This window comes from Anser brachyrhynchus, assembly GCF_964034855.1.
Source record: "Anser brachyrhynchus genome assembly, chromosome: 17".
NCBI lineage: Eukaryota > Metazoa > Chordata > Aves > Anseriformes > Anatidae > Anser > Anser brachyrhynchus.
Window position 1 is genome coordinate 13,755,312 of NC_137710.1, and position 25,604 is coordinate 13,780,915.

The 25,604-nt window shown below is 57.5% G+C and overlaps 1 protein-coding gene across 5 annotated transcripts in view; it reads left to right on the forward strand.

Annotated features, from left to right (window-relative positions):
- The first annotated feature begins 151 nt into the window (after positions 1–151).
- Positions 152–25,604, forward strand: part of NF2 (NF2, moesin-ezrin-radixin like (MERLIN) tumor suppressor) — a 40,695-nt gene continuing 15,242 nt past the window's right edge. For all 5 annotated transcript variants that reach the window (XM_080560238.1, XM_080560237.1, XM_080560235.1 and 2 more), the window contains exons 1-13: positions 152–395; positions 6,364–6,489; positions 7,507–7,629; positions 9,810–9,893; positions 13,977–14,045; positions 14,497–14,579; positions 15,230–15,305; positions 15,618–15,752; positions 18,034–18,108; positions 19,617–19,730; positions 22,074–22,196; positions 22,587–22,804; positions 24,133–24,238. In XM_080560238.1, coding sequence (XP_080416364.1) covers positions 282–395; positions 6,364–6,489; positions 7,507–7,629; positions 9,810–9,893; positions 13,977–14,045; positions 14,497–14,579; positions 15,230–15,305; positions 15,618–15,752; positions 18,034–18,108; positions 19,617–19,730; positions 22,074–22,196; positions 22,587–22,804; positions 24,133–24,238 — 1,446 coding nt within the window. In that variant the 5' untranslated portion in view covers positions 152–281. The remainder of the gene's footprint in view (positions 396–6,363; positions 6,490–7,506; positions 7,630–9,809; positions 9,894–13,976; positions 14,046–14,496; positions 14,580–15,229; positions 15,306–15,617; positions 15,753–18,033; positions 18,109–19,616; positions 19,731–22,073; positions 22,197–22,586; positions 22,805–24,132; positions 24,239–25,604) is intronic.

Consider the following 25,604-nt stretch of genomic DNA (forward strand, 5'->3'; position numbering starts at 1 on the left):
CTAAGCCCCGCCCCACCCCCTCCCTCCTCCCTTGACCGACAGCCTCTCCCCCCAATCCCCACCCCTTTCTCCCCTCTCCCCGCTTCCCATTGGCCAGAGCGCCCGTCGACCCCGAGGGCGGGGGGCGGGACGAGGGCGGCGGCGGACCAATGGCGTGGCGGCGCCGTGAAGCTCGGCGCGGCCGGGAGCCGCCGCCATGGCGCTGCCCCCGCGGCGCTGAGCGGCCCCGGGCCCGTCCCCCCCCCGGCCCTTCGCGGCCCCCCCCGGGCCCCCCCCGAGCCATGGCCGGGGCCATCGCGTCCCGCATGAGCTTCAGCTCGCTCAAGCGCAAGCAGCCCAAGACCTTCACGGTGCGCGTCGGCACCATGGACGCCGAGATGGAGTTCAGCTGCGAGGTGGGGGGCTGGGGGCTGCGGGGGGCTGGGGGGGGCCTGGGGGCTGAGGGGGTGTTGGGGGGGCTGAGGTGGCCGGGGGGGTATTGGGGGGCTGAGGGGGTGTGGGGGAGGGGGGGGAATATGGGGGGCTGAGGGGGTTGGGGGAGGCTGAGGGGCTCTGGGGGGGCCTGAGGGGGGCCAGAGGGTGGGGGGGGTATGGGGGGGCCTGGGGGGGCTGAGGGGTCCTGGGGGGGCTGAGGGGGTATGGGGGGGTCGGGAGAATATGGGGGGGCTGAGGGGGTATGGGGGGACGTGAGGTGGCTGGAGGGGTATGGGGGGATTGAGGGGGTATGGGGGGGTTGGGGGAGGCTTAGGGGATCTGGGGGGGCTGGGGGGGGCTGAGGTGGGTGGGGGGCGGCTGAGGGTGGGATATGGGGGGGCTGAGGGGCCTGGGGGCTGCCCCCCCCGTGCTCTGCCCCCATCACAGGGGGATGTGGGGCTGTCAGAGCAGGTCCAGAGGGGGCCACGGAGATGATCAGAGCTCCCCTCCCGTGGAGAAGGGGGGGCCGAGGGGTTGGGGGAGGTGTTGGGGGGCTGAAAGGGGCTGGGGGGGCAGGAGGCTGGGGGCTGAGGGGGTCCGAGGGGGGCTGGGGGTCCAGAGGGGGCCACGGAGGTGATCAGAGGCTGGAGCCCCCCTCCCGTGGAAAGGCTGAGGGCTGGGGGTGTTCAGCCCGAGGAGGAGGAGGAGGCTCCGGGGGGGCCTCGTTGCGGCCTTTCAGCACCTGAAGCCCAGAGCGGCTGCGGATGCCCCGTCCCGGAGGTGCTCAGGGCTGGGCTGGATGGGGGGCCCTGGGCGACCTGGTGCGGTGCTGGCAGCCCTGCTGTGGCCGGGGGCTGGAACCGGGGGGGCTTCGAGGTCCCCCCCAGCCCGAGGCAGTTTCCAGGGCGCGGGCAGCGCGGCTCAGCCCCGGCTCAGCACCCGTCACCGCGGGGTGCAGGGCTGAGCCCCAGGGCTGTGCCCTGGCCGTCCCTGCGTGCAGGTGTCCTGCTGCGTGCAGGGCTTGTGCTCTGGCCTTCGCACCTCTTGTATCTGCTTCTGCTGCTTCTTGTTTCCTAATTTTTTCACGGTCCCCTGGTAGTTCTCGAATGTCCCCCCCTTGGTGGTTGCCGTCAAGCCCCAGGGGCCTCATTTGCGGTCGTGTTTGCAGCTCCGGAGGGATGGCACACGCGAAGCGTCGCGCGTGTTGAAGCGTTAACCCTTAAAAAAAAAAAAAGCCAGGCTCGTTCTGACCCAAACCTTGACGCAATTCCAGCGCCCGCGAGCCAGCGGGCACTTCTCCTGCTAACCCTTCTTCCTGCTGCGGCACACTGCCAGCCCCGAGCGCCGCGAGCCTCTCCCGGGGCTCCGGGGCTCGTCAGGACGCCGGGGGGGCTGCGGCCTCCCGGCTCTGCTCTCCCCCTTCCCCTGGCCGTGGCGGAAGGGAAGCGGCTCTGAGCGGGGCGCTCGCTGCGTGCCGGGCTCGGGCCGTTCCCGCAGGGTAACGCGGCGCTGCCGGGTCGGACCGGGAGGCTCAGCGCGTGCCGCGAAGCTGCGGCATCTCCGCCGATCGTGGTGCCCAGGAACTTCTCGTGACCGAACTTTACCGGGGCAGCCGGTCTGCAGGGAGTGAACACCGCTGCCTATTTTTCCCCCCCCCAGACTTTATTCCAGAGCTCTCGAGGCGCTCGGTGCTTTCCCAGGTCAGACCGCACGGGGCGGAGGTGACCCAGGAGCCCCCAGGACCGTGGGGTCGGGGACCGGCACCGCCGGCGTGCCGTAAGCTCCCTCGGGGCTCGGAGCACCCGAACGGGCGGCTCCTGCCCGCTGCTCGGAGGGGCGCCGGTGAAACCGCAGAGAGCCCCGCTCCCGGCGCTGCCTCCGGTCGCAGGATCCCCAGAGGGTTTGGGTGGTGGGGGACCTTAAAGCCCGCCTCGTTCCATCCCCTGCCAAACCCTCTCGGGCGCTGCGGCGCCTCTTCCGCCTCCTGACCAAGTCCGTGCCCCCTCTTCTTTGGTCAGTGCTCCCTGTGGGAGTTCCCAGCCGGCTGTCCCAAGAGAGTAAGTCTGTTGGTCTCTATGAGTTGAGACCAAATCTAAAATAATTAATAGAAAGGGAATCTTACTCTTTGTGACAGTGCGACGAGGCTTATGGTCACGGGTGGGTCTCGCTCTAAAGACCTGTATTTTTTTTGGGGGGAAATCTGAGAGGCGCGAAGTCGGCGTCTCCCTTTTTGTTCCCTCAGCTGAGGCTGTTCGAGCGCGGTCCCCGGTTAACGGGCGGCACCTTGGGGAGGCGCGCGCGTTTCCCTGGCCCTCGAAGCCCCGCTGCAGAGCCAGTCCCCGGCCGCCCCGCGTTCCCCAGAGCCCCTCCGACAGCTCCTGCGCCTGGAGAGCGGGGGCCTGGCAGAAGAACGCCGTTCTCGGGCAGATCGCCCCGCGGCACGCCCCGCGTACCTCTGCCGTGCCCCTTGGGGAAGTTGTTCCTGGCAGCGGCAGGAGGCAGGCGAAGGGGAGGGAGCCGTGGCGGTGCCTCGCGTTGGTGAGCTGGGCGGCTCACCCCCGGCTCTCGCTCAATATCCGTGCCCCGGTGGCGCTGGGGATGCCTTCGGCTCTGCTCCCGCAGCAGGGCGATGGCGGGGGGAGCTGCTGGGGGCGCATTGGCTTCGTCGCCTCTTCTTCCACGAGCTGCCGGAGCGATGGCAGAGCCTCTCCGGCCTCGTTTCTGCGGGGCTCCCGTGCCCACGTCGTCTTCTCGGGGCCGTGGTCGTGGTTGGGCTCCTGGCTCCCCGGCGTCGGAGCCGCAGCACCTTCCCCGGAGGGCACGGTTCTTCCCCGTCCCTTGCCCTGGTGCCCGGACCTGAGGCTCCTGCAGGCAGGAGGCAGCAGCATCCCCGGCCTTAACCTCGGTCAGCGGCAGCTCCCGTGCTGCTGGGGAGAAACGAACGGGGAGAGCTTCGCCTAGACCTGGAGAAACAGCAGGGCGAGACCCTGCGTGAGCGGGCGAGACCCCCTTTGAGCCGCGTTTGGCCCAGCGGCAGCCTTTCTGTTAGGGCCGCGGGGATTTCCGTGGCCGAGCCGACCAAGCTCGTCCCTGGGCCCAGCGGCACGCCGAGGTTTGGTGTTGAACCTCTGCGGTTTCGGGTGAGAGCCGGCGTAGCACGTCGGGCAGCGATCGGAGCCCTCCCCGGCCGCTGCCCCCAGATAGAAGGGCAGGGGGAGGAAGCGGGACGAAGTTTGTGCCCTTCCCAAATCCCTCGGGGGGGTTTTGCCCGGGTGGCTCCATGCCGCCGAGCGTCTGCAGGCGGGGGGCGTTACGGGCAGAGCGCCTCGCTCCCTGGGGCGCGAGCTCGGGTTTTGCTGCGACACAGTGCCCCTCCTGTCGGCTCTCGGGTTCGGGCGGGCGGTGCCTTTTGACACCAGAGGTACCTGAGGAAGGAACGGCCTTGGGAGCGCTCTCCCGGAGGCTGGGGGGCGGCGCTGCCCGATGCCCCCGCTGGAGGAGCCCCCCGCAGCGCCGCCTCCGCCTCGGGCAGCCCCGAGGAGCGTGCCCGTGCCCGGCTGCGCCATCTGCGTGGCTACGCCTGGGCGCCTCTGTTGGCCTCCCCGGCGCTTAACGGAAATAGATTTTAATTAAAAGCTCGTTACCGGGTTGTCGAGGCATTAGTAAATAAAAACAACTTTGACGGCCCTGTCTTGTGGAAGTGGCGACTGCGAGTGTTTGACATCTGCTTGGGTAAAATAACAGAGGAATATCGACCGTTGGATTCCCCGTTTGCTCCAAAGGGGCTTCAAACCCAAATAAATGGCGCTCCGGGGGCGCTCCCTTTATCGCTGGGGGTCCAGGAGGAGAAAAGTAGCGGCTGCGGCCTCCAGGCTGCCTCGCTTGGGGTTGGGAGCCATGGGGGGGGGGCTCGGCAGCGTGTCCGCGTGTCCCTTCAGGCCGGTGGCACGGACCGAGCGGCCCGTGCTGGGACAGCACAGGCACGGCCGCGTCCTGCCCCTTCCGCAGCTGGGGCAGAGCTGCTGGGGCCCTGCGGGCCTCGGGGGGCTGCCACGGAGCTTTTTGGGGGCAGAGGGAGCTTGGGATCGGCGCGGTGCGTGGCCCCGAGGGGATGCTCCTGCCCTGCGCCTCCGCCTGGTGCCTGTCACACCAAGTTGTCCTGCTTCAGCGCAGGCACAGGGCAGGATCCGGAGCTGCCAGGCCGCCTGCACGGCCCTCGGCAGCACCTCCCGGCGCCCGCAAGGGGGGCTTTTGTTCTCTTTTAGGGCCAGGAGATGCGGCGGTTAATGCTACGGGGCCAAGCAGACGCGGGCGAGGAGGGCTGAAGGTCCTCCAGGTCCGTAAAGCACGCTCGGAGCTCGGCTCTCTGAGGCTGGCGCCTGATCGCTGCTTGAGGTGCCGAGGTGCGGGAGGAAGCCGTGTACGCCGCACCGAGCGGGGCTGCTCTTCCCGTTCCCCATTTAACGGGGGCGGCTCGGCGCGGCCGGGAGGCGTCTGCGCGCCGTGCCCCAGGACTGCTAAGTGCGTCTTCCTGCCCGAACGCTGCGTGCGGGGACACGGCGCCGGCGTAACGGCAGCAGCCCCCGACCCCCCTGCAGGGCCGCACCCCCAAACCCGTGCGTGCACCCCCAAACCCAGAAGCGGGAAAGCCGCGGTCTGGATGCGGCCGCCCTGCTCTGTCTGAAACCTCGACGTAACCTCTGAAACCAAGGGACGGCCGGGAGGAGATTTGCTGCCGTCCGAAGCCTCCTGCGCCAGGCTCGGGGCTCGTTCCGGGCACCGGCGGCGAGCTCAGCGTGTGAAACGAAGGTCCCGTAATTACAGCGCTGCGACACCCGCTCCTCCCGGCGCGTTCGACCTCGAGGCGCTGCCCGTGCCCCACAGGGATCGCAGAGAGGCTGCGGCGAGGCGGCCCGGGGCACTGCTTTTCGGGGGGTGGCGTCGGCCCTCGTCCCTTCGGCACGTGTGGGCACCCCGCGAGGGGGAAGAGCGGCGAGGCGCTCGTTCCGTGGCACGCAGCTCAACCGGCTTTGCCCACAAGGCGGCAGTGGGAGACAGCGGGAGCGGCGCTCGGCCCCGCGTTAATGTCGGTGCTGCCCAGGTGGCACCGAGCTGGGGTGGCGCTGACAGGAGAGCGTGGCCCAGAGCCCCTCGCCCCGGGGCTTTGGAGTAACGGCCACGTGTCTCGGCCCAGCGACCGCTTCCGCCGTGCGGACGGAGCACCGAAGCGGCTTTGGCGTATTCAATTCGCCTGCTTTACGGCCCTCCTCGCCTTCCTGCCTGCCCGCGCCTCCTGCTTGTATGGACAAACTCCAGCAGCGAGGTAGCTGCCGCCGCGAGCTTCTTCGAAGGGCACGGCCTCCGGGCACGACACTTGGAGCTTCTCTCCACTCCGAGCCGCTGTTACCGCCAGCGTTTTCAGCACGAAGCGCGGTTTGCCCCGATCGAAACGCGCTCGGAGGGAACCGAGCCGCGGTTGTTTTCCCAGGCGCTCCTCTCCTCGTACCTGCGCGGGGTCGGTAGCTCTGGGCGAGCGCCGTCGAAGCGTCGGTCGTTTCGCTCCTGTTTCGCTCCTGGTTTTCGGGAGCGGGTCGTGCCCTCGTCTGTCCGACCCCGTTGCTGCTCCTGGAGGTGGGATGGGGGCTCCTGGGGCTGGAGGCGGACCCCTTAAAGCTACTGAAGGGTGGTTCAGAAGGATACGCGGATGCTTATTTTTTCTTTTTGTGCTGAGAGCAGACTGCCCGCGGGGGTGCGTGGTTCAAAAGGGGCCTGAACCTCTGCTTGCTGCCAGTGGGTCGCTGGAGGAAGAGGCAGAGGGACCTCACGGTGTCGTTTGGGCGGGGGAGACGTTTCGGTTTCCCAGTCAAAAAAAAAAAGAGTGGATTCGGTGGAGTGGAAACAGTTCTGAAGGCCATTTTATAACTCTGCTTCCCCTTCCTGTTCCTGCAGGTGAAGTGGAAAGGGAAGGACTTGTTTGACTTAGTGTGCAGGACGCTGGGGCTCCGAGAAACCTGGTTCTTCGGACTGCAGTACACCATCAAGGACACCGTGGCTTGGCTCAAAATGGACAAGAAGGTCGGACCCAAATTCCCTTGAGAGGTTGTGTGGGGTGGCAGAAGGGGATTTGCTTTCCCCTTTCTCTGAATACTCGGCTGTTACACGCGATCCAGAAGTGAAAGGGGAGGAGTGTGTTTAAATCCCAGAGCCTCGAGATCCGTAAGCCCAAACGGGCAGAGCTGGCAGAGATTCCTCACCCCGTCTCCTTCGGGGCAGGGGAAGCCTCAGCCCGTGCAGATGGGCTCTGCTTGAGGCATTTTGGGAACAGCCGTGCCGGGACGCTGGGCTTCAGGAGGTCCAAAACGTGAATGCAGCCTTATGGCCTCCCCTAGCCTGTGCCCCTGAGCATCAAACACTTCAGCAGAAGAGCGAGGCTGCACCTGGGTTTCTTTTGTTGTCGAATGTACCGAGGGCTGGGGAGGAGGAGGGAGTGCAGAGGAGGTGGGGGTGAGGAGGGGAACGCTCCCCAAACCTGCGAGCCTCTGGGCTGCCCGGCAGTTAGAGGAGCGATGGATGCGGCTCCGTTTGCGTCCGGGCGAGGTTGCGCTACAGCAGGCGGCGGCTGTGCCCGAGGGAGCTCTTGGTGCCTCTCGTGCCCTGCCAAGGCTTTAAGCTGACACGGATCCGAACCGGACAGCGCCAGCGAAACAGGAAGGTGGCGAGGAGCAGGCGTGAAATACGGGGCGAGGCGGTGAGGGGACCGACCTGAAGGCCTGCTGGTGGCGCGGCAGGACGCAGCGGCACCTGCGGGGCTCAGGAGGCACTGTGCTCGCAGTGGGTCGGGCTCAGCCGCCGCTGGCTCATTTCGCATGCTCTTTGTTTTCTCGCGTCGTTCCGAGCGTCAGGAATGTTTGTTTGTTTTCCTTTTTTAACTCTGCTTTCTGACCTATGTAGGTTGCTTTATCCCTTCTAGACGTCTGAAGTGCTTGACAAAAGACGTGTTGATCTTAGCAGAAAGTAGCGGTGTGCCAGCCGCTGGAGCTAGGGCACGGAAGCAGCTAGAAGGAGTAGCTGAACGGCTCTTGTATCCCGCAGGTTCTGGATCACGATGTGCCGACAGAGGAGCCTGTCACCTTTCACTTCCTAGCCAAATTTTACCCTGAGAATGCAGAGGAGGAGCTGGTCCAGGAAATCACACAGCACTTGTTCTTCCTGCAGGTGAGCGCGCTGCTTTCCAGCCTGGGGGTGGAAGGAGCCAGGATGAGCCAGAAAGTTCTCAGAAAGTTGGTCAGCAAAATGTTGGCTCCTCGTCGTTACGCTCACGCCCCCCCGAGTGCAGTTGTCCTCAACAGCAGAAGTTCCTTAAAATAGGTCAGAGATGGATGGAGCAGTCGCAGGTGCCCAGACACGCAGGAACCTGGCCGTCAGGAATGATTAGGTGGTTTGTAACCTCGGTGTGTGGGAGCTAAGGAAGATGAATCCGTCAGCTGCGGGCACGCATGACACGCAGAGCCTCGGCGCCTGCCTCTCTGCAGGGCGCGGGTATCAGTTGTGCTGAGAGCTGGCGATCGCCTTCCGAAGCGATCGCGTTGTTGTGGGGAGCTGGGGAATTTCTTCCTCAAGCACAGAATGCAGACAGCCCCTTTGGTGTTCCGGCTGGACGAGGTTTGCCTCTTCACAAATCAGCCGTCAAATAACTGGAGCAGAACATCCCAGGAGCACACCTCCGTCAGGAGCTGGGGGCAGGAGGAGAGGGGGAAACCTGGCTGTCCCACCCGCACCTGCAGCTCGGGCTCTTGTGCCGAGCGTTTGGAAACTGTGGCTGACAGTTCTGCAGGCTTTTTTTTTTCTTTTTTATTTAAAGTACACCACGAAAGGTGGTGTCCTGATAAATCAGCTCGGGTGATGTTGTAGCAGTGCTGCGCGGCGCTGGTAATGAAGTGCTTCTATCGCAGAAGCTTTCCCTTTCAGACAAGATCAATTTTCTGAAGCTGTTTCCTATAAAGGGTTGTGTGAAACAGATCTGAGGGCGGGAGTGTTCCAGGCAGGAGAACGGTCCCGGTCAGATCCCTGGGTACTTGCTGGGATGTCTCAGCTGCTCCCTGGCTGTTAAATTGAAGTTGCTCTACACCAAAGTCGGAGCAGCCTGGGTTCAGGTGCTGTTGGAAACATCGCTTTAGACGTCAGGGTGCCCTGTCCTTTGTGCCGGGCCCAAACGTGAGCTCACCGGTTCCTTGGTGCTCCTCCCAGTTCCCAAGTTCGTCTTTGTTCTTCAGAGCTAGAGGAGTTGAAACGCAAAGTGCTGCTGTTAATTTCCAAAGTCTGTCTTGTGCTCTGGCGTCTCCTTCGGGCTATTTTTAAATGTCCGATTTGCCACGGGTTTCAGGCTTGATAAGGAAAAACGCTTTTGGCATCTTTGAAAAGAAGAAAATGAGAGGAAAAGCAGTTAAAGCTGCATTTTAAAAATGCAGACTGGGACTTTTCTGCCAGGATTTCTGATGACAGGAGAGGAGCCTGTGTTCCTGTGCTGTGTGTGAGCAGCAGGGACGTACACAGGCTTGGGAACTCCGCTCTGTGTCTGAATGCAGGAGAATCTTCTCTGTGATTATGTTGGAAGTGACTTTGGGGATGCAAAACCTGCCGTACCTTCAGATTGGTATTGCTGCATCTCTGTGATGATCCGTTCAGGTCTCCTGGCGAAACAGCACTTTTTTAGTAGGAAAATTAAGTGTGCAAAAACATAAAACGCCGCACGCGACGGGTGTAATTTTTTAACGCACAGAAGCCGGGAAACGTAAAGCAGTGGCTTTTGGGAGCTGCACGTTGGCTCTCCCGGGAGCGTGCGCAGGAGCTGCCCGCTGCTAAAAGCAGCGCCCCAGGGGCGACCTGCAGCTCTCCTTGCTCTCGGTGGGACTGGAGCCAGTTGGCCTCCAGCACAAACGAGCGCCGACTCCCAATGAGGCCTGGATATCCCGGAGCAAAACCTTTGTGTGCTCAGGGACTGAGCTGCAAACTTTTTTTTTTTTTTAATCTGGCGTTGTGTATAGATGTCACACCAACCCCGAGCTTATGCCTGAGAAGGTTTTATCTCCGCACCTACACGCAAGCTCTTTTCTCCCTCTGCCTTTCGCAGTGGGTTACAGGTTCTGTCATTTTCCACGTATAAATTTAGTTCTCCTCGCAAACCTGTCTGAAAAAGGTGGCCTGTGAAAGCCTGGGCCCTTCCCTCCAGAGACACCAGCCGCTTCCTGGGCCTGAATAGTAACTGGCGTTAGGCAAGTTGTTGACTGTGGGGTTGACAGCCCTGGTTAAAACGAACCGCAGCCATCTGCTGCGACAGTCGCGCTTTGCAGCGCTTCGCTGAACGTGTGTTCCGTGTCCTTTATTTCCGGGGGCAGGTGAAGAAGCAGATTTTGGACGAGAAGATCTACTGTCCTCCCGAAGCTTCGGTCCTGCTGGCCTCCTACGCCGTCCAAGCCAAGGTAGGCACGGTACGAGGGGTTCCCAGGGGCGTGCTGGCGTGGCTCCCGGGAGCCAGGCGCTCTGCGACGTACCTGCTTCCCGAGGCAGGGGGAGTTATTAAAAATTCACAAGCGACGGGACTACACTGGCGACTGCCTTCTCAGCGCTGCTGCTTTTTGGCTGCCTTTGGACGTTGGACAGGTTTTGTTTTCTCTTTCCAGGGCTCTTTAGCAAGCACTCAGCCTCTGGGCTGCAGGGCCCGCTTGAGCGTGGGTTGCTGCTGGAGCAGGTGAATTCCCAGAGCCCCATCTTTTTTGAATCTCCTCCCTGCTTTTGCTGTTGTAGCCAGCAGCAAACCAGCAATGGGACCGACAGCTCCACGGCTTGTCGTCGTGAGAACGGCTTCATTTTGAGCACTGCGGTTTGCCCCGTAAATGTTGTTGCAGTGGTAGAGGTCTCTCCCTGATTCCTCCCTTTGTCTGAGGTTTGATCATGGATGTTTGGCCTCGCTAGGCAGAGGGAAAACTCAATGGTCATTAAGTTCCCCTTGTCCCGTGGGTGAATTCTACTTTAGACCCAGAGTCAGTGTTTTGCCAAGGATTTGTTTAAAAGAGCCCTGTTCTCTAGTCTGGAGCGTGCAGCAGCCAGGAGCAGAGGGAGCAGCCCCGGGTTTGGAGGTGCGGACACCTTGCTGGAGAGACGTCGTTTATCCCCGTAATGTCACATGAACTTCATTGAGTTTTGCAGCTAATCTCCAGCTTGTGTGCAAAGATAATGTCGTTGGAAAGGAAGAGGAGTTGCTGGAGTCTGATGGCAGACCAGCTCCATTATCACCACGGCTTCGTGGGCATAGTCAGCAACTTGTGGGTGCTCTTCAGGGAGAGGTTTTGGCTTGCAGAGCCACAGCCGGGTGTCTGTGCCCAGGTCTGGCCCCTTTGCCCGTCCCTGAGGAGCAGCAGGGCAGCTCTGATCCGTAAGACCTCCCTCGCTGGCCGTGCAGGACGGGGGATTTGGCTCTGTTGCCTGAAGAGGGCCTGATTCAGGCTGGGTGCAAGTGGTCTGATCGCGAGCCCTGTCCTCAGTGGTGGCTTTTCCTGGGTTTCCTGGTAATTAATATTCCTCATAACCCGTCAGTCCGTGCCCAGTTTGTCTGAACCCAGCGCTGGGTGGCGTGCAGCAGTACTGTGTTTGAATGCTTGGATTCGCTAAAAAAAAGATGCTTTCTTCTCATAGAGTATTGATGAAAACATATTTTGTTAGAGAGACTGATTGGCCAGGGAAAAAGAGTTGCTTCAAAAACCGTTTCTATCCGTATGAAACACCCACCACTCTTACCAGGGTAAGCGCTTGCTTGGCTTTTTCTCCTTTGACCTGCCGAGCTGAGGATCCCAGGGGACGACACGTCCCCTTGCCAGAATGAATAAACCGCTGGGTAAATGCTGAGGAGGTGGACGGGGATCAGGGCACGTCTCCTCGTCTTGCAGATCCTGATTCTGCAGAGGTTGGGAGAAGGTGGAAGAGGGGTGCCTTTTCTTGTCTTAGCTAACGCGCCTTTCACGTCTGCTGTGGACGTGGCTTTTCCTTGCTGCCCCGCTTGTAACCAGGTCGGGGCAGGGCTTTCCCCTTCTGCTCTTTTCCAGGGAAGGTGGAAGCGGAAAGCGTGTCCTCGGTTCCGAGCTGCAAAGAAAGGTGTTGCGAGTCCCCTCCTTCCCGTTAAATAGGGTAACGGTGTCCTTTCTGGACAAGAAAGCAGCCACTGAGCCCAGTAATTTCTCTAACGACGTGCTGATTTGCATGGTTAGGGGCATGGCAGCCTGACAAAGCGTCAGCGTGGCTGCATCTGGTGTAGCCAGTATTTTGACAGCCAGGTTTGCACCGCTGCTCAGCCACCTACCTGAAATAACTGAGCAAGCAGGCGGGCCGTAAAAGTAAAAAGCTTATTTATTTCTATATCCTTGTGTTCGTTTGGGGAATTACTACGTGTTTTTCCCTCTAGACCTGCCATCAAGCCACCCACACCGCTTTCAGATGTTGGAGGTGGTTCGGGTTTCAAGTAGCGGTGAAAGACCTGGCTCTGTTGAATAACGCGTCCTTGCACAAAATGCCAACAGCTGGAAGGTTTTTCCGTTTCTTGCCCCTCCGATGCAAATCTCTGCCCTGCTGCTCTCAGTACTTCAGATCTTGCAGCGCTTCAGCACTAGCGCCAGGGTCTCGGATTTGTTTTGTCCCCCAAACAAACAGTGTTCGGTGTTACCGGCTGGCAGCTGAACGTGCCCGTGTTTGTAGAGGCCAGCAGAAGCCAGGGGTATGAATGATGCAAAGGCGACTTCCATGTGTAACCATGAATATTAATCGTGTCGTGCAATTAACAGGAATTCAAATTCCATGACAGTTTGGAAGTAATTATTTAATTGAAAGGTCTTTAGAAGTGTGTTTGCTGAATCATTTGAGCCAACATATACTGCAATACTTAAGCCATTTGTTGATTTTTCAGTTGTGAATAATTAATGTCCTCATCCAGGCTCCCTCTCGGTACAGATATTCCTTTGGGACATGGCAATATTTTTCACCGTATGAAAATCACATAATCCATACTTAGGTTTGGATCTCCATAGCAGATCACAACAAAAAATAGTCGCATTAATCCTATTTGCTCTTATTTTCATCCCCTAGAAATGATTTATTTCCCACCTCTCCAAGGTTATCGGAGTTGCTAGTTCTGTATTTTTATTGCTGTTCCCTCTTGCCGTGGGTCCAAGGGACGTGCACCCGCAACGTGCTGCTGTCTGAGAAGCTCTGAGCTGGGGGACAGACGATTGCTACTGCTCAGCACCCTCCTGAATGAAATCCAGGGCGTTTTTGGTGGATTAATTGGAGCCTGAGTCAGTGTTGGCTGTGGCGTGCTTCTTCTGCGTCTGCATTGGCTCCAAATCGATATTTGCACCTTTAATCCCCGCTCGCTGCGTGTGAAGCATCCTTTGCTGGGCTGCTGGTGCTGAGCTCGGGGTCTGCTGCGCGACACGGTGCTCCTGGCGATGAAAGGGGACCGGCGCGGGACGGGTCCTGGCTTCCTGCGGGAGCACCGTGCCTGCCTCGGTCTCGTTTTCAAAATCGCCCCCGTTTTGTGCTGCGGGAGGGAAGGAGGGCCGTTCCCCTTGCGGAACGGGTGACTTGAGGGAGCGTTGCTGCGTCTCGTGCAGTCGGTAGTGTCGCTGCAGAAGTCCCGTTTGCCGGGCGAATGGCAATCGCCGCGTTTCCTCTGCGTGCCTCACATCTGTCATCCTCTTTGCTTCAGCTTGCTGGGTTATTTGAGGTGCTGCTTTCTGGCTGTTCCCTGCCCTCTTGTGCTGTAGAGGAGGTAGATTCATTTTTACATGCACTGCAGGGCCACTCGGCTTTTGAATCTGTAAATAGGCACTTTTATTCCTCAGTCACTTGATATGCTGCTCAAAAAGATGTAAATCTAAACAAATACTAGTAATTGCTGCCTGCACTTACCGGGTCTGATTTGGATTGCGCGGCCCAGTCGAGCAGCAGCCCCTCTGGCAGGAAAGCTGACACCTGCCCGAGAGGAGCCTGCAGTTGTCTGTCCGACTCCCGTCATATTTTTTTAACGTTTGTTCATTAGGAGGGTGAACAGCAGCAGAGGAAACGCCGTCTGCCTCACCTGAACTCCTGGTACCGATCAGCCTTTGGGGACAGGTCTTTGTCCGTGTCTTGATTCCCTGTCCCGCTGCTGGAGGGAAGGCGGGGACCTCCCGGTGTAGTCCTAAAGTAAAAAAAAAACACAAGGAAACCTTGAAGAAACCAGCCTGCAGAGGGAATCTTTCCCTGCGATGGAAGAAGTGTTTGCGGGGTCGTGGTGGGCGTCAGCTGGCGGTGGGAGGTTTTGTTCTGCATCCCCCTCTGTCTGCTGCACGAGTAAAAGGAGGGCAAAGAAAATCCGTTTATTAAACTTCCCGAGTAGCGTACGTTCGCAGCCCTAACGGGCCGTGATGCTGGAGGATGCAAGCGGGCTGCGTTCGCTGTGTCGCCTAGGGGTGGTTAGGTAAGGTGAGGAGTTCTGTTGGTAACGCCGGCGCGATGTCTCTGCTTCTTTGCAGTACGGCGACTACGATCCCAACGTTCACAAGCGAGGCTTCCTGGCGCAGGAGGAGTTGCTTCCGAAGCGGGTAAGGAGCCTGACTGAGCAGAGGAGCGAATTTCAAAGCCCGTTAGCATCTGTGTAACGACGCAGAGAGGGGCTCCGAGGGGCTGCCTGCAGGGGAGCCCCCTGCTTTGGTTTTGCTGGACTTCCCTATCGAGGCAAACAACCCAAAAAGATCTACCGAGGGAGGAGAATGCAATATTTTTTCTGACATTTTAATAAAACCAGAAGCAAGTATTTTCCTTCCGGTGGTTTTCAGAGTTTCGTTCTGCCTGCATGAGGGTTAAGTGAACCTGGGGAGGCCGCGGGGCTGAGCGTGCCCTGCTGGGAGAAGAGGCAGGCGCCTGTCTGAGATCGGCCGGGGGGGCTCGGGCGTGCTGCTGGAGGCCGGGGCGTTTCTGGCTTGTTTGTCGGCTAGGGAGACGGGGACAAGAGTGGCAGGGTGACCCGTGTCTCTGTCTCCCTGTGTATCTCAGGTAATAAACCTATACCAGATGACCCCAGAGATGTGGGAGGAGAGGATAACAGCCTGGTATGCAGAGCACCGAGGCAGAGCGAGGTGAGTGTGTGCTGGGGGGCCTGTGGGTCAGGATCCCTCGCCCGGAGAGTTTCGAGGCTTGGGCAGGGGATGGAAGAGCTCTGCTAACAGCAGGGTTGATCCCAGCAAGCTTCTGTCCCAGACCCACCAAAGGCAAAGAGCTTTCTCTGATGGCTGTGGCTGCGCCCTGCTGGTCACTGGTGGGGTGAGAAGCACCTGCAAGGGGGCACAGAGGCCATGGGCAAAGAGAAGAAATGGGGGTTCCCGCGCGGAAAGTCAGACTGACGAGATAGATGTGTTGCTGCCACGGGTGGTAAAACGCTCTTTGTGGGAGATGTTCCTAAAGTAAGATGGATCAAAACCACAGGCCTCCCAACCCGAGATTTTCCCTTTTATGCTTAAGGGATTGGGAGGGGGACAAAGCAAGGCTTGAAGCGCTGCGTCTCGCCGGGCGGGCAGCAACAGCCGTTAGGATGCTGGCAAGCTGCCGGCTGGGATTTGCTGTTGGACTTTATTGATCCTGCTAGCAAAGACAGACTTGACCTGTGTGATAGAGGCAGTCAAGGTTTTAAAGCATTGTGTGCGCTCAGGATCAGAAAGAGCAGCCATCTGGCTCCCTCTGATCGTGCAAACATCTGTAACAGGCCTTTTTTTTTTTTTTTGTCTGACAGAGACGAAGCAGAAATGGAGTATTTGAAGATAGCTCAGGACTTGGAGATGTATGGAGTGAACTATTTTGCAATTAGGGTGAGTGCAGGTTGGGGGTCATGTTTTCAAGGCGCGCAGGGTTCCTTGCTGGGGTAGCTCTTGTGTAGTCTTCATCTTCTGTGCTCCCGTGAGCCTGCGAGAGGCAGCAGATGTGGGAGATGGCTGCGGCGCGTTAACCAGAGTCGCTGCTGCGGTGTGCTTTGCTGCCGGGGAGGCAAAAGCCCTTTTCATATGCAGTGCTGGAGGGTCGCTGCTCAGGGCTGGTTCGTGAAGCTAACAGTGGCTTGGTTCGTGTCAGATCATCTCTGAGTTGAATAAAAGGGTTTTCTGCTCTTTCCTTTCCTCCCTTAGAATAAAAAGGGCACTGAACTGCTCCTTGGAGTTGACGCCTTGGGTCTTCACATCTATGACCCAGACAACAGGTTGACCCCCAAAATCTCCTTCCCATGGAATGAGATCCGGAACATCTCCTACAGCGATAAGGAGGTAAGGATCCATCTCCCCTCTTCTCGGGGAGCAGTACCTGTGAGAACACAATTACAATTTAAAACGACTTCTCTTAGCCCTTCTGTCTGCTGCGCTTGCTGCCACCAGCTTAGCTGAAGGCAGCTCAGCTCCTCCAGCTGAAACTTTTATTCTCGGTCTTCCTGCAACTTTCCTGGAGTTGGGTGCCCAAGAGGTCAGTTGGGAACTATTCTCGTGGTTGTTTTTTAGACTACCTCCAAACCCACCGTGTAATTCTTTTGCAAACAGAATTGCTGCTGATGTGCTTAGCCCAAATCTCACAGTTCAGGGGTTGAAATCCCTTCTTTACTGTATACATGCTCTTGAATTACGAGCTGTAGTGAGAGGTGTTCCTGGTGAGAAGAGCTCTTGCGTCCTGACATATCGTTACATCGTCTTGGGTTCTCAGGCGGCTGGGCTTGGCGTAACAGCTGGAATCTTTTTAGGAGGCTGAGTAATGTAAGCCCACTGTAAGACAGATATTTATTAAATCCAGACTGTAAATACAAATCTTCAGAATTGTTGGCCACCAAACCCAGTGGAGAATAGCAGGAAAATTGGCTGCGGACGGGAAACCGATCCACTCAATTTTTTCAATCTGCGACTCAAAGAAAATCAGCTGCCTTCATGGTAAGGAAGAAAATTAACTTTTTAATTAAAGTGTTTTCCAATCCAGACATGATATTGATCAGGGTAAAAGCTAAAGGTTTCTCATCGGCTGCATTTATTGCATGCCTTGTGAAGTTCTGGGGGAAAAGGCCATGCTGGATTTCCTTTCACTCGGTTTCCTGCTCAGAAACAAAGAGCTCCGTAACTTTGCAAAACAGCTCAGCTCTCAATGACTTCCAAAGACTTTTCTGCCCGTGGCAGAGCAGTGCGCTGGAAGCTGTCTGATCACGCATTGCCTCAGAAATCTGGGGATCGAGGGCCCCGTTACTGGGCCTTGACACAAAACTGTAACAGATCTTTCTCCTGGGGAAAGAAACTGCCACCTTCTATCAGGGCAATAATCTGCCTAATAAGATGACCACAAGTGGAACTGACGTGATAGTAAACAGGCTTAATAGCTGGCTATGACAGCTACATTGACACGACAGAGGTATTTAATCTGTTGGAACAAAGATTGACTGTTTGCGTGGAACCGAAATTCCTCCTCCGGCGTATTTCTGCTGTGGCTTTCGGTGGCTGGCGTGGATGCCGGTGGAGCCGAAGCCCGGGGACGTTCACGCACGTCTGCCTGTGTGAAAGTCTTAAAAGATTGGCTCTTAAACTGACAAAACAAAACACTGCCAGGGCGAGTTCTGCCGAGCCCTTTCCAGGCAGCACAATGTATTGACAAATAGGGCTGCTGTAATGGGCAGAGGCTGCCTGCTACAGCACTAGCTCTTCAGCCAGTTATTTCTGTAGCGTGTGGGGGAGTGATGAAATATATGCATGCCTCCTGAAAAATGCAGTATTGCAGAGCACTCCATCTCTTCAAGTATCCTTTTGTTAGTTCAGAGCCTTCTGTCTATCCAGGGGCTGTGTTACTGGCACGCTTTCGGTTCTGGTGATGCCACCTTTATCCTCTCGAGAGAGTCCTTGTGGGAAGGCACTTGGAGGAGGGTGAACTCGGGACAAGGTCAGAGCTGCTCGGATGGCACAGAGCGTCAATGCGTGTTAGAGCAAGGGGATAAGATTTTGAATTGCAGAGCAGTCTTGTGACGTGGCTGCGTTCCGGAGAACAAAATGCATAGAAAAATCCTTTTGAGGAGCCCTTGCGAGTGGAGGTGCTACCAGGAAGAAGAGCTGCTCCTGTTGCCCTATTCCCAATTCAGTCCCCCTGCCCATCCGTCGGGTAGCTGGGCCGGTTCTTCCTCCCTTCCGAGGCGTCATCGTTTTCTGCTGCCCCTTCTTAGTCCTCTACAGCTTTCAGGGGAGCAGCAGCTTGATTCGGGAGGCTGCGGAGCTGCCTCTGCCCGGCGCAAGGTGATGTGCGGGGGCTGCCCGCTGCTGGGCACTGCCGCTCGCCGGCAGCCTGCACGCGCGGCGCTGCCCCGTAGCGCTCCCTTTGTTCTGGCCGGAGGAGCGGTCGTCTCCTTGGTTGCTTTTGCTCCTGGTTCCCTTGCTTGGCTAAAAGCCACGGGGACAGCTCTCAGCCGTGTTTGTCTGACACTGCTGACCTCCTCTGAGCAAGAGCTTTCTGTAAGGCTTTTATAGCTGCATGCTTATTAAATGCAGAGCACTCAGATAATTTAGTCCCTCTCTATTTTTTCCTTTTCAGTTTACGATTAAGCCATTGGACAAAAAGATTGATGTTTTCAAATTCAATTCATCAAAGCTGCGTGTGAATAAGCTGGTAAGTCTACAGACAGAGTAATTTTTATTGTCTGCAGCAGTTGTTTCTGCAGGCAGTACGAGGCAATGTTCTTCTGGGGCTTTTCCTTCGAGCAGTCGGAGGGAGCGTGCTGGCCCGGACGGACTGTAGATGTGATTTGGTTTAGCAGTTACTACTCGATCATAGCCTCTAGAAGAGAAGGGGGAAGATCAAGCCAAGCTCCTTCACAGAACCTCTCCCCCACTCCTCTGTTTTTGTGCTCCCTTTCTGAGCTCTCAGGGTACATCTGACCTGCGTGGCAGACGCACGTAGTAAGTAAAACTTTCTTCTCACCCCAGTCTTTGCTCCAAGTTCCTTTTCTTCTCCTGCCGATCCCTTCCCTTCTGCCCTGTGGCGTAGGTTTCCCTCTTTTGGGGGGCACCGTTACCAGAGTTACAGCCCTTGCTTTTTCAAGGCTGATCCCCACTCAGGACACTCTCTGGTACGAGAACAGAGGGGACCACATTTAACTGCTCTGCCCAGCGTCCGTGTGGGAGGCCAGCTTTAGCTGGTGTTCTGGATTTAGTGTCTGGAGGTGTCCAGTTGCCTTTGGAGCTTAGATCCAGGTTCTGGAGCAGCTGTGCGCTGTTAACTTGCACAGTGGGCCTGTGGAAGGCAGAAGGGGATATCTTTCCCATCCTTGTGAGAGAGGGGGGGGAACTTCGCTGTCCGTTACTTGCATGCCGTGGGGAAGCGGGGCTTTCTCACTACGGCTTCATTCCCTGCGCTCATCAGGGTCACAGTGCTGTAGCTCCTCTGACTCCAAAGAAGTCCCTTGTGGTTTGTGAAACGGAAGACAGGCTTGCGAATTGGTCCTTTTAGAAAAGAATCAGAGCTTAGGAAGTTGCTATTACTGCTGAAAAATATTCTGAGCTTTCACTCCTCTGCGTTCCGCCCCCCGTGCTTTGCTAACTCTCCCCTATTACTGCCACTTCCCTTGTCTTCCTCCTTGGGTAGCAGAAGAAATCACACAGAGGCTCAAAAGCCTTCAGCAAGGATACCTGAAGGTGTGCAAGGTAGCTCTTGATAAGCCTTCTGTTTGGGTGTAATCTTGCTCACGATGGAAAATATTTTTCCTTTTTTATTTTTCCATCTGAGTGCTTTAAGCGCCCTTTTGGGAGAAGACGCAAGTTAATCTTGAGCCTCAAGAAAGGGAGCAGTGGGAGCTGGGGAATTGGCTGGAGCTGTAGAAGGCTGGTTCATTACTTGACCTAATGCCTCCTCGGGGCTGGTCACCCCAACCCGCAGCATGCTGCGTGGCCGCGCTGAAAGCTCAGCCCTGCAAGGGGCTGGTGGCCAGGGCGTTGGGCGCGGGACCGAGGCTGTGCCTTGCTCCCTGCCCCTCGCGTGGGTACGAGGGCTCAGAGTTCGGGGTCAGTGGATGGCAGTGCTTACCAGCACCAAACGTAGCCCTTTGTGTCGGGGGTCCAAACACCTCGGCACCACGCCTACAGCTGTTTCTCTCCGCTCTTCACCCTTGACTGGAATAGATCCTTCAGCTGTGTATCGGGAACCACGATCTCTTCATGAGGAGGAGAAAGGCAGACTCCTTGGAGGTCCAGCAGATGAAAGCGCAGGCGAGGGAGGAGAAAGCCAGGAAGCAGGTGAGAGACGTCTCGTGCAACCAGGCCGGGAGCCAGACTCGGAAATGCAAATGAACTTGGGGAGGAACAGTCTCCAGAATGGCATCAAGCACACGGAGCAGCTTTGAGGGAAGGTCCAGCCCAACAGCTCTCGTTAGCAGCTTGCTCTCGCCCTGCCCGTCATTCTCCCCTTGGCTCTGGAGGTCGGTGGCAGCCAGAGTCCGGCCCCCGCGCTCGGGAGCAGAGCTGGGAGGACGGCAGGGCAGAGCAAGCCTGGCTGTCCCAGAGGTGGCTGCGCATCCTGCCCTGCCTCCTGTTGTGCCGGGGAGACGGAGCGTGTTGGGGTGGCTGCTTGTAGCTGGAGCAGGGGCTGTGAGGGGGAGCTGTGCTCTGCGGTGGCTCTTCATCTCGTTTTTCTAATTACTCGGTGATGGAATGCACACCGACGGGCCGGGGCGCGCAGCCTGCATGCTAATTTCCGCGCTGGCCTCCGTTATCTGCCGCAGGTCAGCCCAGGCAGCGAAAACTGCTCTTTGGAGGCAGCAGTGTGTAGCCAATGAGTATATATCAGCAAATTGGATTGTATGAATCATTGTTTTCTGCTCGTAGACCTCTTCTACTCACTGAAACCCACACAGCTAATCTGAGCACTGCTGCTCGGAATATAAATGTCCGTTTCACGCCAGAGCCGCTAGATAGCAGCAGCAGAAACCGAAGCAGCCACTTGCACCAGGAGAGTCTGGCTCTCAAGGGACTGCTAGTTTGATGCACTTCGTTTGGTTTCGAGCATGTCCACAGAGTGCTGGAGCTAGGGCTGAGCTGCTTGTCCTGCAGGCACCTCCTGAAGCACGTCTGCCTCCTGGGGTGGCAGGAGGGGACAGGACACGAGTCCCGCTGCGCGGGCAAGCAGGGCAGCTCCGCTGGGCAGCAGGGCTCCTGCCTCCTGCGGGGATTCCCCTGGTCAGAAAGGAGCGGGTGTTAGCGGAGTTAAAGGTCCTCCTCGGAAGGAGCAGCGTGGTGCCCAGGTGCCAGTGGCTTCAGAGACAGGTTTTGCAGCCTCGTGAGGTTTTTTGAAGTGTTTGGATAATGCAAATTGGAGCTGAGACCGTGTGTCGGGCTGCTGGGAGAGGTGAGGGGGGTGACGCACGGGTGCTGAGGGTGAGCAGAACTTAACTCTTCCCCGGAGCTCTCCAATTTAGAGCTCTGGTGCTCGTCAGGAAGGGTCAGGCTTCTGCTCGGGCTGCCCGCTCCCGGGCTAGCCACCGTGCCGTCTGGCACGCTCTCTCCTCCCTCCCCAGGATCCACAGCTGTTAACTGGTTCCAAACAGTCCCTTTACATCAGGGCTCCTTGTTAATGGGAGTCCTGAGTGGGCTGCAGATCGTAACGATAATTGATGAAGGGAGCCTTTAATGGAAGGAAGCCGAGCCGCCGGAGCAGTGGGTGTCCTGCCTTCAGAACGCAGTTGGTGTCCGAGGAGCCGAGAAATGTCTTGTCACACTTATTTCCCTTATTAAACCCGGCAGGTGGCCTGCGCGATGCTGCGAGCCCTGGGTGTAGCGTGGATATTTATAACGCACCCGGCCCCGTGGCGCTGGAGCGCTCAAGCCCGGCGTGTTAATTAGCCCGATGGCTCCCTTTGGCCGCTTGGCGAGCAGAGAGGCAGCTGCGTGGCGCGCTCAGGCTGCGCGAGAGGGGGGAAGAGGCGGCGGGTTGTCTCACGTGGCTTGGGTTTCCCCTCCTGGGGAAGCGTTGCCGTTTTCTGCAGCAGGAGGGGGGTGGTTGTAGGGACAGGTAGAGGTGGCCACGATCTTTGTGGCCTCTTCTGTAAGTGAAGAGAAGCTTGCGGCACTCCAGGGTAGGTGTGTGTGTGTCTGAAAGGAGCAGTCACCGCGTCCCTCAGGCTCCTGCCTGGCCACGTGTCGGAATCAGATGCTCTGAGGGTGCCCTCAGCCCGCCCGTAAGCCTGGTCTAGCTGTCTGCTCGGCTCGCCGTGAGGACCTCCAGCAAGAGCTGGAGCTGCAGGGACCCTGCTTGCCTGAGCCTGCCCTGCGCGGCTGCTCAGGAGACGCTGTCTGGGGATATGACCACCTGCAGCAGCCTGTGGGGCAACAGCCTGCCCAGGGAGGAGGGGATTGTCTCGGAGCGGTGCCGGCTTCTTCAGAGGAGCAGGGTGCTCAGTGTGGTGTGACCACAGTGCGGTCACAGCGCCCCGTTCAGTGAAGCCCCCCTCGCTGACGAGCAGAGAGGAGGAGGCAGCGCAGTCCTGTGCTCAGAGTCCCAGGCAGTGTCTAGTTTCTAGTCCTGGGAAAAGCATTTCTGACGTGTGTTGTTTCTCCGTGCTTTCCCCTATCCCTTTTTCATAGATGGAACGGCAGCGCCTGGCCCGAGAGAAGCAGATGAGAGAAGAGGCTGAGAGGACGAGGGATGAGCTGGAGAGAAGGCTGATGCAGTTAAAGGAGGAGGCGACAATGGCCAACGAGGCCCTGGTAAGTGTCTGGGCGGCTGTTTCTCGAGGCACTGCAGCTGTTCCCAACTCTTTCCGCTGCTGAAACGTTTTAGGAGGCACGTTGTGACTGTTGCGTGGCTGTTCTCAAACTGCCACTGGTGGACAGCGACTGGGAGGCTGGATGGAGCTTACTGCATCCAGGCAGCCTGCTGGGGCAGGGGCACGAAGGAGAACGAACTGGGACAGAGCCTGGGCACATCCAGGTCTTGGCTGCAGGAGGCTGCAGGCTTTTGTGGAAGGGGGAGAGAGGGGCTCGATGAGCCGTGGTGGCCGTGTGGAGCGAGCGGCTCAGGGCCCTGCTCCGGGGGCTGAGAGCATATTTGGGGAGGCGTTCGGTGTGCTCGATGGCTTAACGTGCGTTAATTCTCAGATGAGGTCTGAAGAGACAGCAGACTTGCTGGCTGAGAAGGCTCAGATCACAGAGGAGGAGGCCAAGCTCCTGGCTCAGAAAGCAGCGGAGGCCGAGCAAGAGATGCAGCGGATCAAAGCCACGGCCATCCGGACGGAGGAGGAGAAGCGGCTGATGGAACAGAAGGTGCTAGAGGCAGAGATGTTGGCACTGAAAATGGCGGAGGAGTCGGAGAGGAGGTCAGAGGGTCCAACCTTGCAGCTGCCTCTGCTTTGCTTTCCAGCCCCATTCTGACTTAGCACGACAGCGGCTCACGCCTTACGTTAGTCCATCCAGCAGTTTGCAGCGAGCCCTCGGCCTCCGTGCGTGCACAGCAGCAAACGGCCCCCAGGCTGAGCTCGCTTCTCCTTGTCTCACGCTTTGCCACAGCTAGGCTGTCCCTGAGTAGGGAACGGTACGGGTACAGCAGCAGCGGCCCTGAGCTTCCCCTGGGCTGGAGCTGGAGACCCTTCTCTGAAGTGTGGGGGGGAGAGAGATCCACAGGGAAAGGGGCTGGCAGCTGGCGGGGGAGAGGGTGCTGCGGGCCTTGGCGCTCTGCCTGTCGCGCCTTGAGAGCAGCAGTTGAAGGCAGCTCAACTTGGGGGTGATTTCTGCAAACACCCACTGCGTTCTGAAAAGTATCTGACAACGTTAATAACACTTCGGTTGTCGTTTTGTTTTTCTTCTCTTCTTGTGGCTGTCAGTTCTGCGTTTGCTATCATCTCTTTGTCCCCGTGTTTCCTTCTCAGGTGCTTAGCTCTCCTTAGCAGTTGTGAGGTTTGTTTCAGGTTAGCCTTGAGGTCTCCCTAGCTCCTGGACTCTCTCGTGATAAAACTGACGTAACCATCCTTTTGGTACGGGAACCCAGGCCCTATCATGCGTTTGGTAGCAAGCAAGAAAAAAATCGTTCTTGTTTCCTTCCAACTGATGACTCCTTCCCGTGTGAGCTTGCTTGGCTCAGCCCTTCTGCGTGGACAAACGCTGCCCTTGTCCATCCCTGCTTACCTCGGTCTCTGACTTGTGGAATCTCTGCTCAGATTTCAGTCTGGCAAAGGAAAGCTTCCCCTGGAGGGGTAGGGGTGACCTTGGAAGCCCTTGAAGCTCAGGGCTAGGTACTTGTTTTAGAGTTGTAGGGCCCTGCAAGCAGGCAAAGCTGTGTAGCCTCAGGTGCTTTCCTCTTTTTGTATGCTAGTAGAGACTGACCAGGCAGAAAACTGCCTCTCCTGCTGCAAGTCTGAGCTTAACTTTTGAAGGTGTTCTTCCCGTTATGGCATCTCGGCATGCTCCTCCAGCCCTTAGCCTTGGTTCCTGCTGCTCACGCAGGGCTCATGTCAGAGCTGCCCTTCTGTGGCTTGGATTTCTGTGCTAATTAGTGTCCCACGTGTCAGAGGTTCCAGTGTTGCCCTTGCTCAAATGATTTCTCTAGTTTAGGTCTTGTTAAGGAACAAATGTCTACCTGTTTTACACCTGTAACCTGTCGCCTCCAGGCTTTGATCTGATATTTGCCGTTCGCTATTTTTCTTTGCAGGGCAAAGGAGGCTGATCAGCTAAAGCAAGACCTTCAGGAGGCTCGAGAGTCAGAGCGGAGAGCAAAGCAGAAGCTTTTGGAGATCACCAGCAAGTCGTCCTACACGGTAAGAACGATCTGTCTTGTAATCCCCGGTTTCCAGGCGGTAACTGTGGCCTCTGTAGCCTGGGGAATTCCTGTGCCACCATCCCATCGGTGGAGGGGTACGAGCGGTCTCACTGCATTGCTCAGTAGCTGCTCAGAAATACGTAGCAGCTCTTGCCCTTGTCACCCGGGTACCCTGCCCAGCACATCGCTTTGCTCTTCTTCCTCCCTGTCTGTCCTACCTCATGCTACGAGAGCCAAGGAGCTGCTGGTGAAACTAAAGGCAGCAAGTCGTGAATGAATTTAACAAAGGCGTTAGAGCTGTTCTTTGCTGTGCGGGGTGGGCCAGCTTAGTAAGAGCTTTTAAAGGAGGGCTAAATATGAAAGGGAGGATGTCCTTATTCTTCTTAGGTAGGATAAATGTTGTTCAGAGCCTGTGAATTCATTCTTTGGGCATAAACTGGTTGCTGTGCATCTATGTGCTGAAAAGAACAACTTCCTTGAAGGGAGATTATTCCGTAATTGCCCATTAAGAGGATTTCACACCTTCCTCTGGAGCATCTGGTCCTGGTTGCTGCCGGGGACCGAAACGTCAGATTAAATGACCGCTGCTCCGATTCTGTCTGGCAGTTCTTTTCCTCAACTTCTGTAATTGTGCTGCAGGGCCTGCAAAATCCATCAAGTGCTCCCTCCCCGCAGCTCACACCTGCCACGACTGCCTCTTCTGCAGCTCTTTGTCCTGAGGGGTGAAGGGGGAAGAGCTCGATATCTGTGGGAATAAGCTTAACAGACATACGTGGAAGTTTCCGACCTGTCTAGGGCTGAAATTTTAACTTGTACATGTTGGCTCCTTCCCCTTCTCCTCTCAAAACTTTAGAGAAGCAGGTTGAAGAGGGCTAACGATGAAGTAGCTTTTCATTCAGGTTCTCTGAATATCCCTGCAAAAAAATGTTCAGAAGCTTTTAAGAAACCGCACCGATGGAAAACAGCCAGGTACTTTTAGCCTCGGGGCACTCATTCAAGTGCTAGCTACCTCCGTGCTTTGCAAACCTCATCTTCGGAGTGCTCCTTATTTTACTACAGGTTTCTGGGATCCACCGGGTCTTTGATTCTGGGTTTAACATATGCACGGGGTGGAGTCTCCTCACTGAAAATCTTCTGAACGGCCGCATCAGCCCCGTGTTGACGTCTGGGCAGAGCTCTCGCGTTCCGGCTCTCCTGTCCCCGTGTCCGTCCGTAGGCAGACAAGCAGAACGGCAGCCAGTGAGCTCTGCTGCAGAAACCCCTGCGTCCGCCTGTGCTGGTGGGCGGCAGCATGGCTGTATTCCTGCCTGTGGAATTAAAGCCTAATCATGGGGGTTTTGTAGGATGGCACGGAGCTCAGCTCC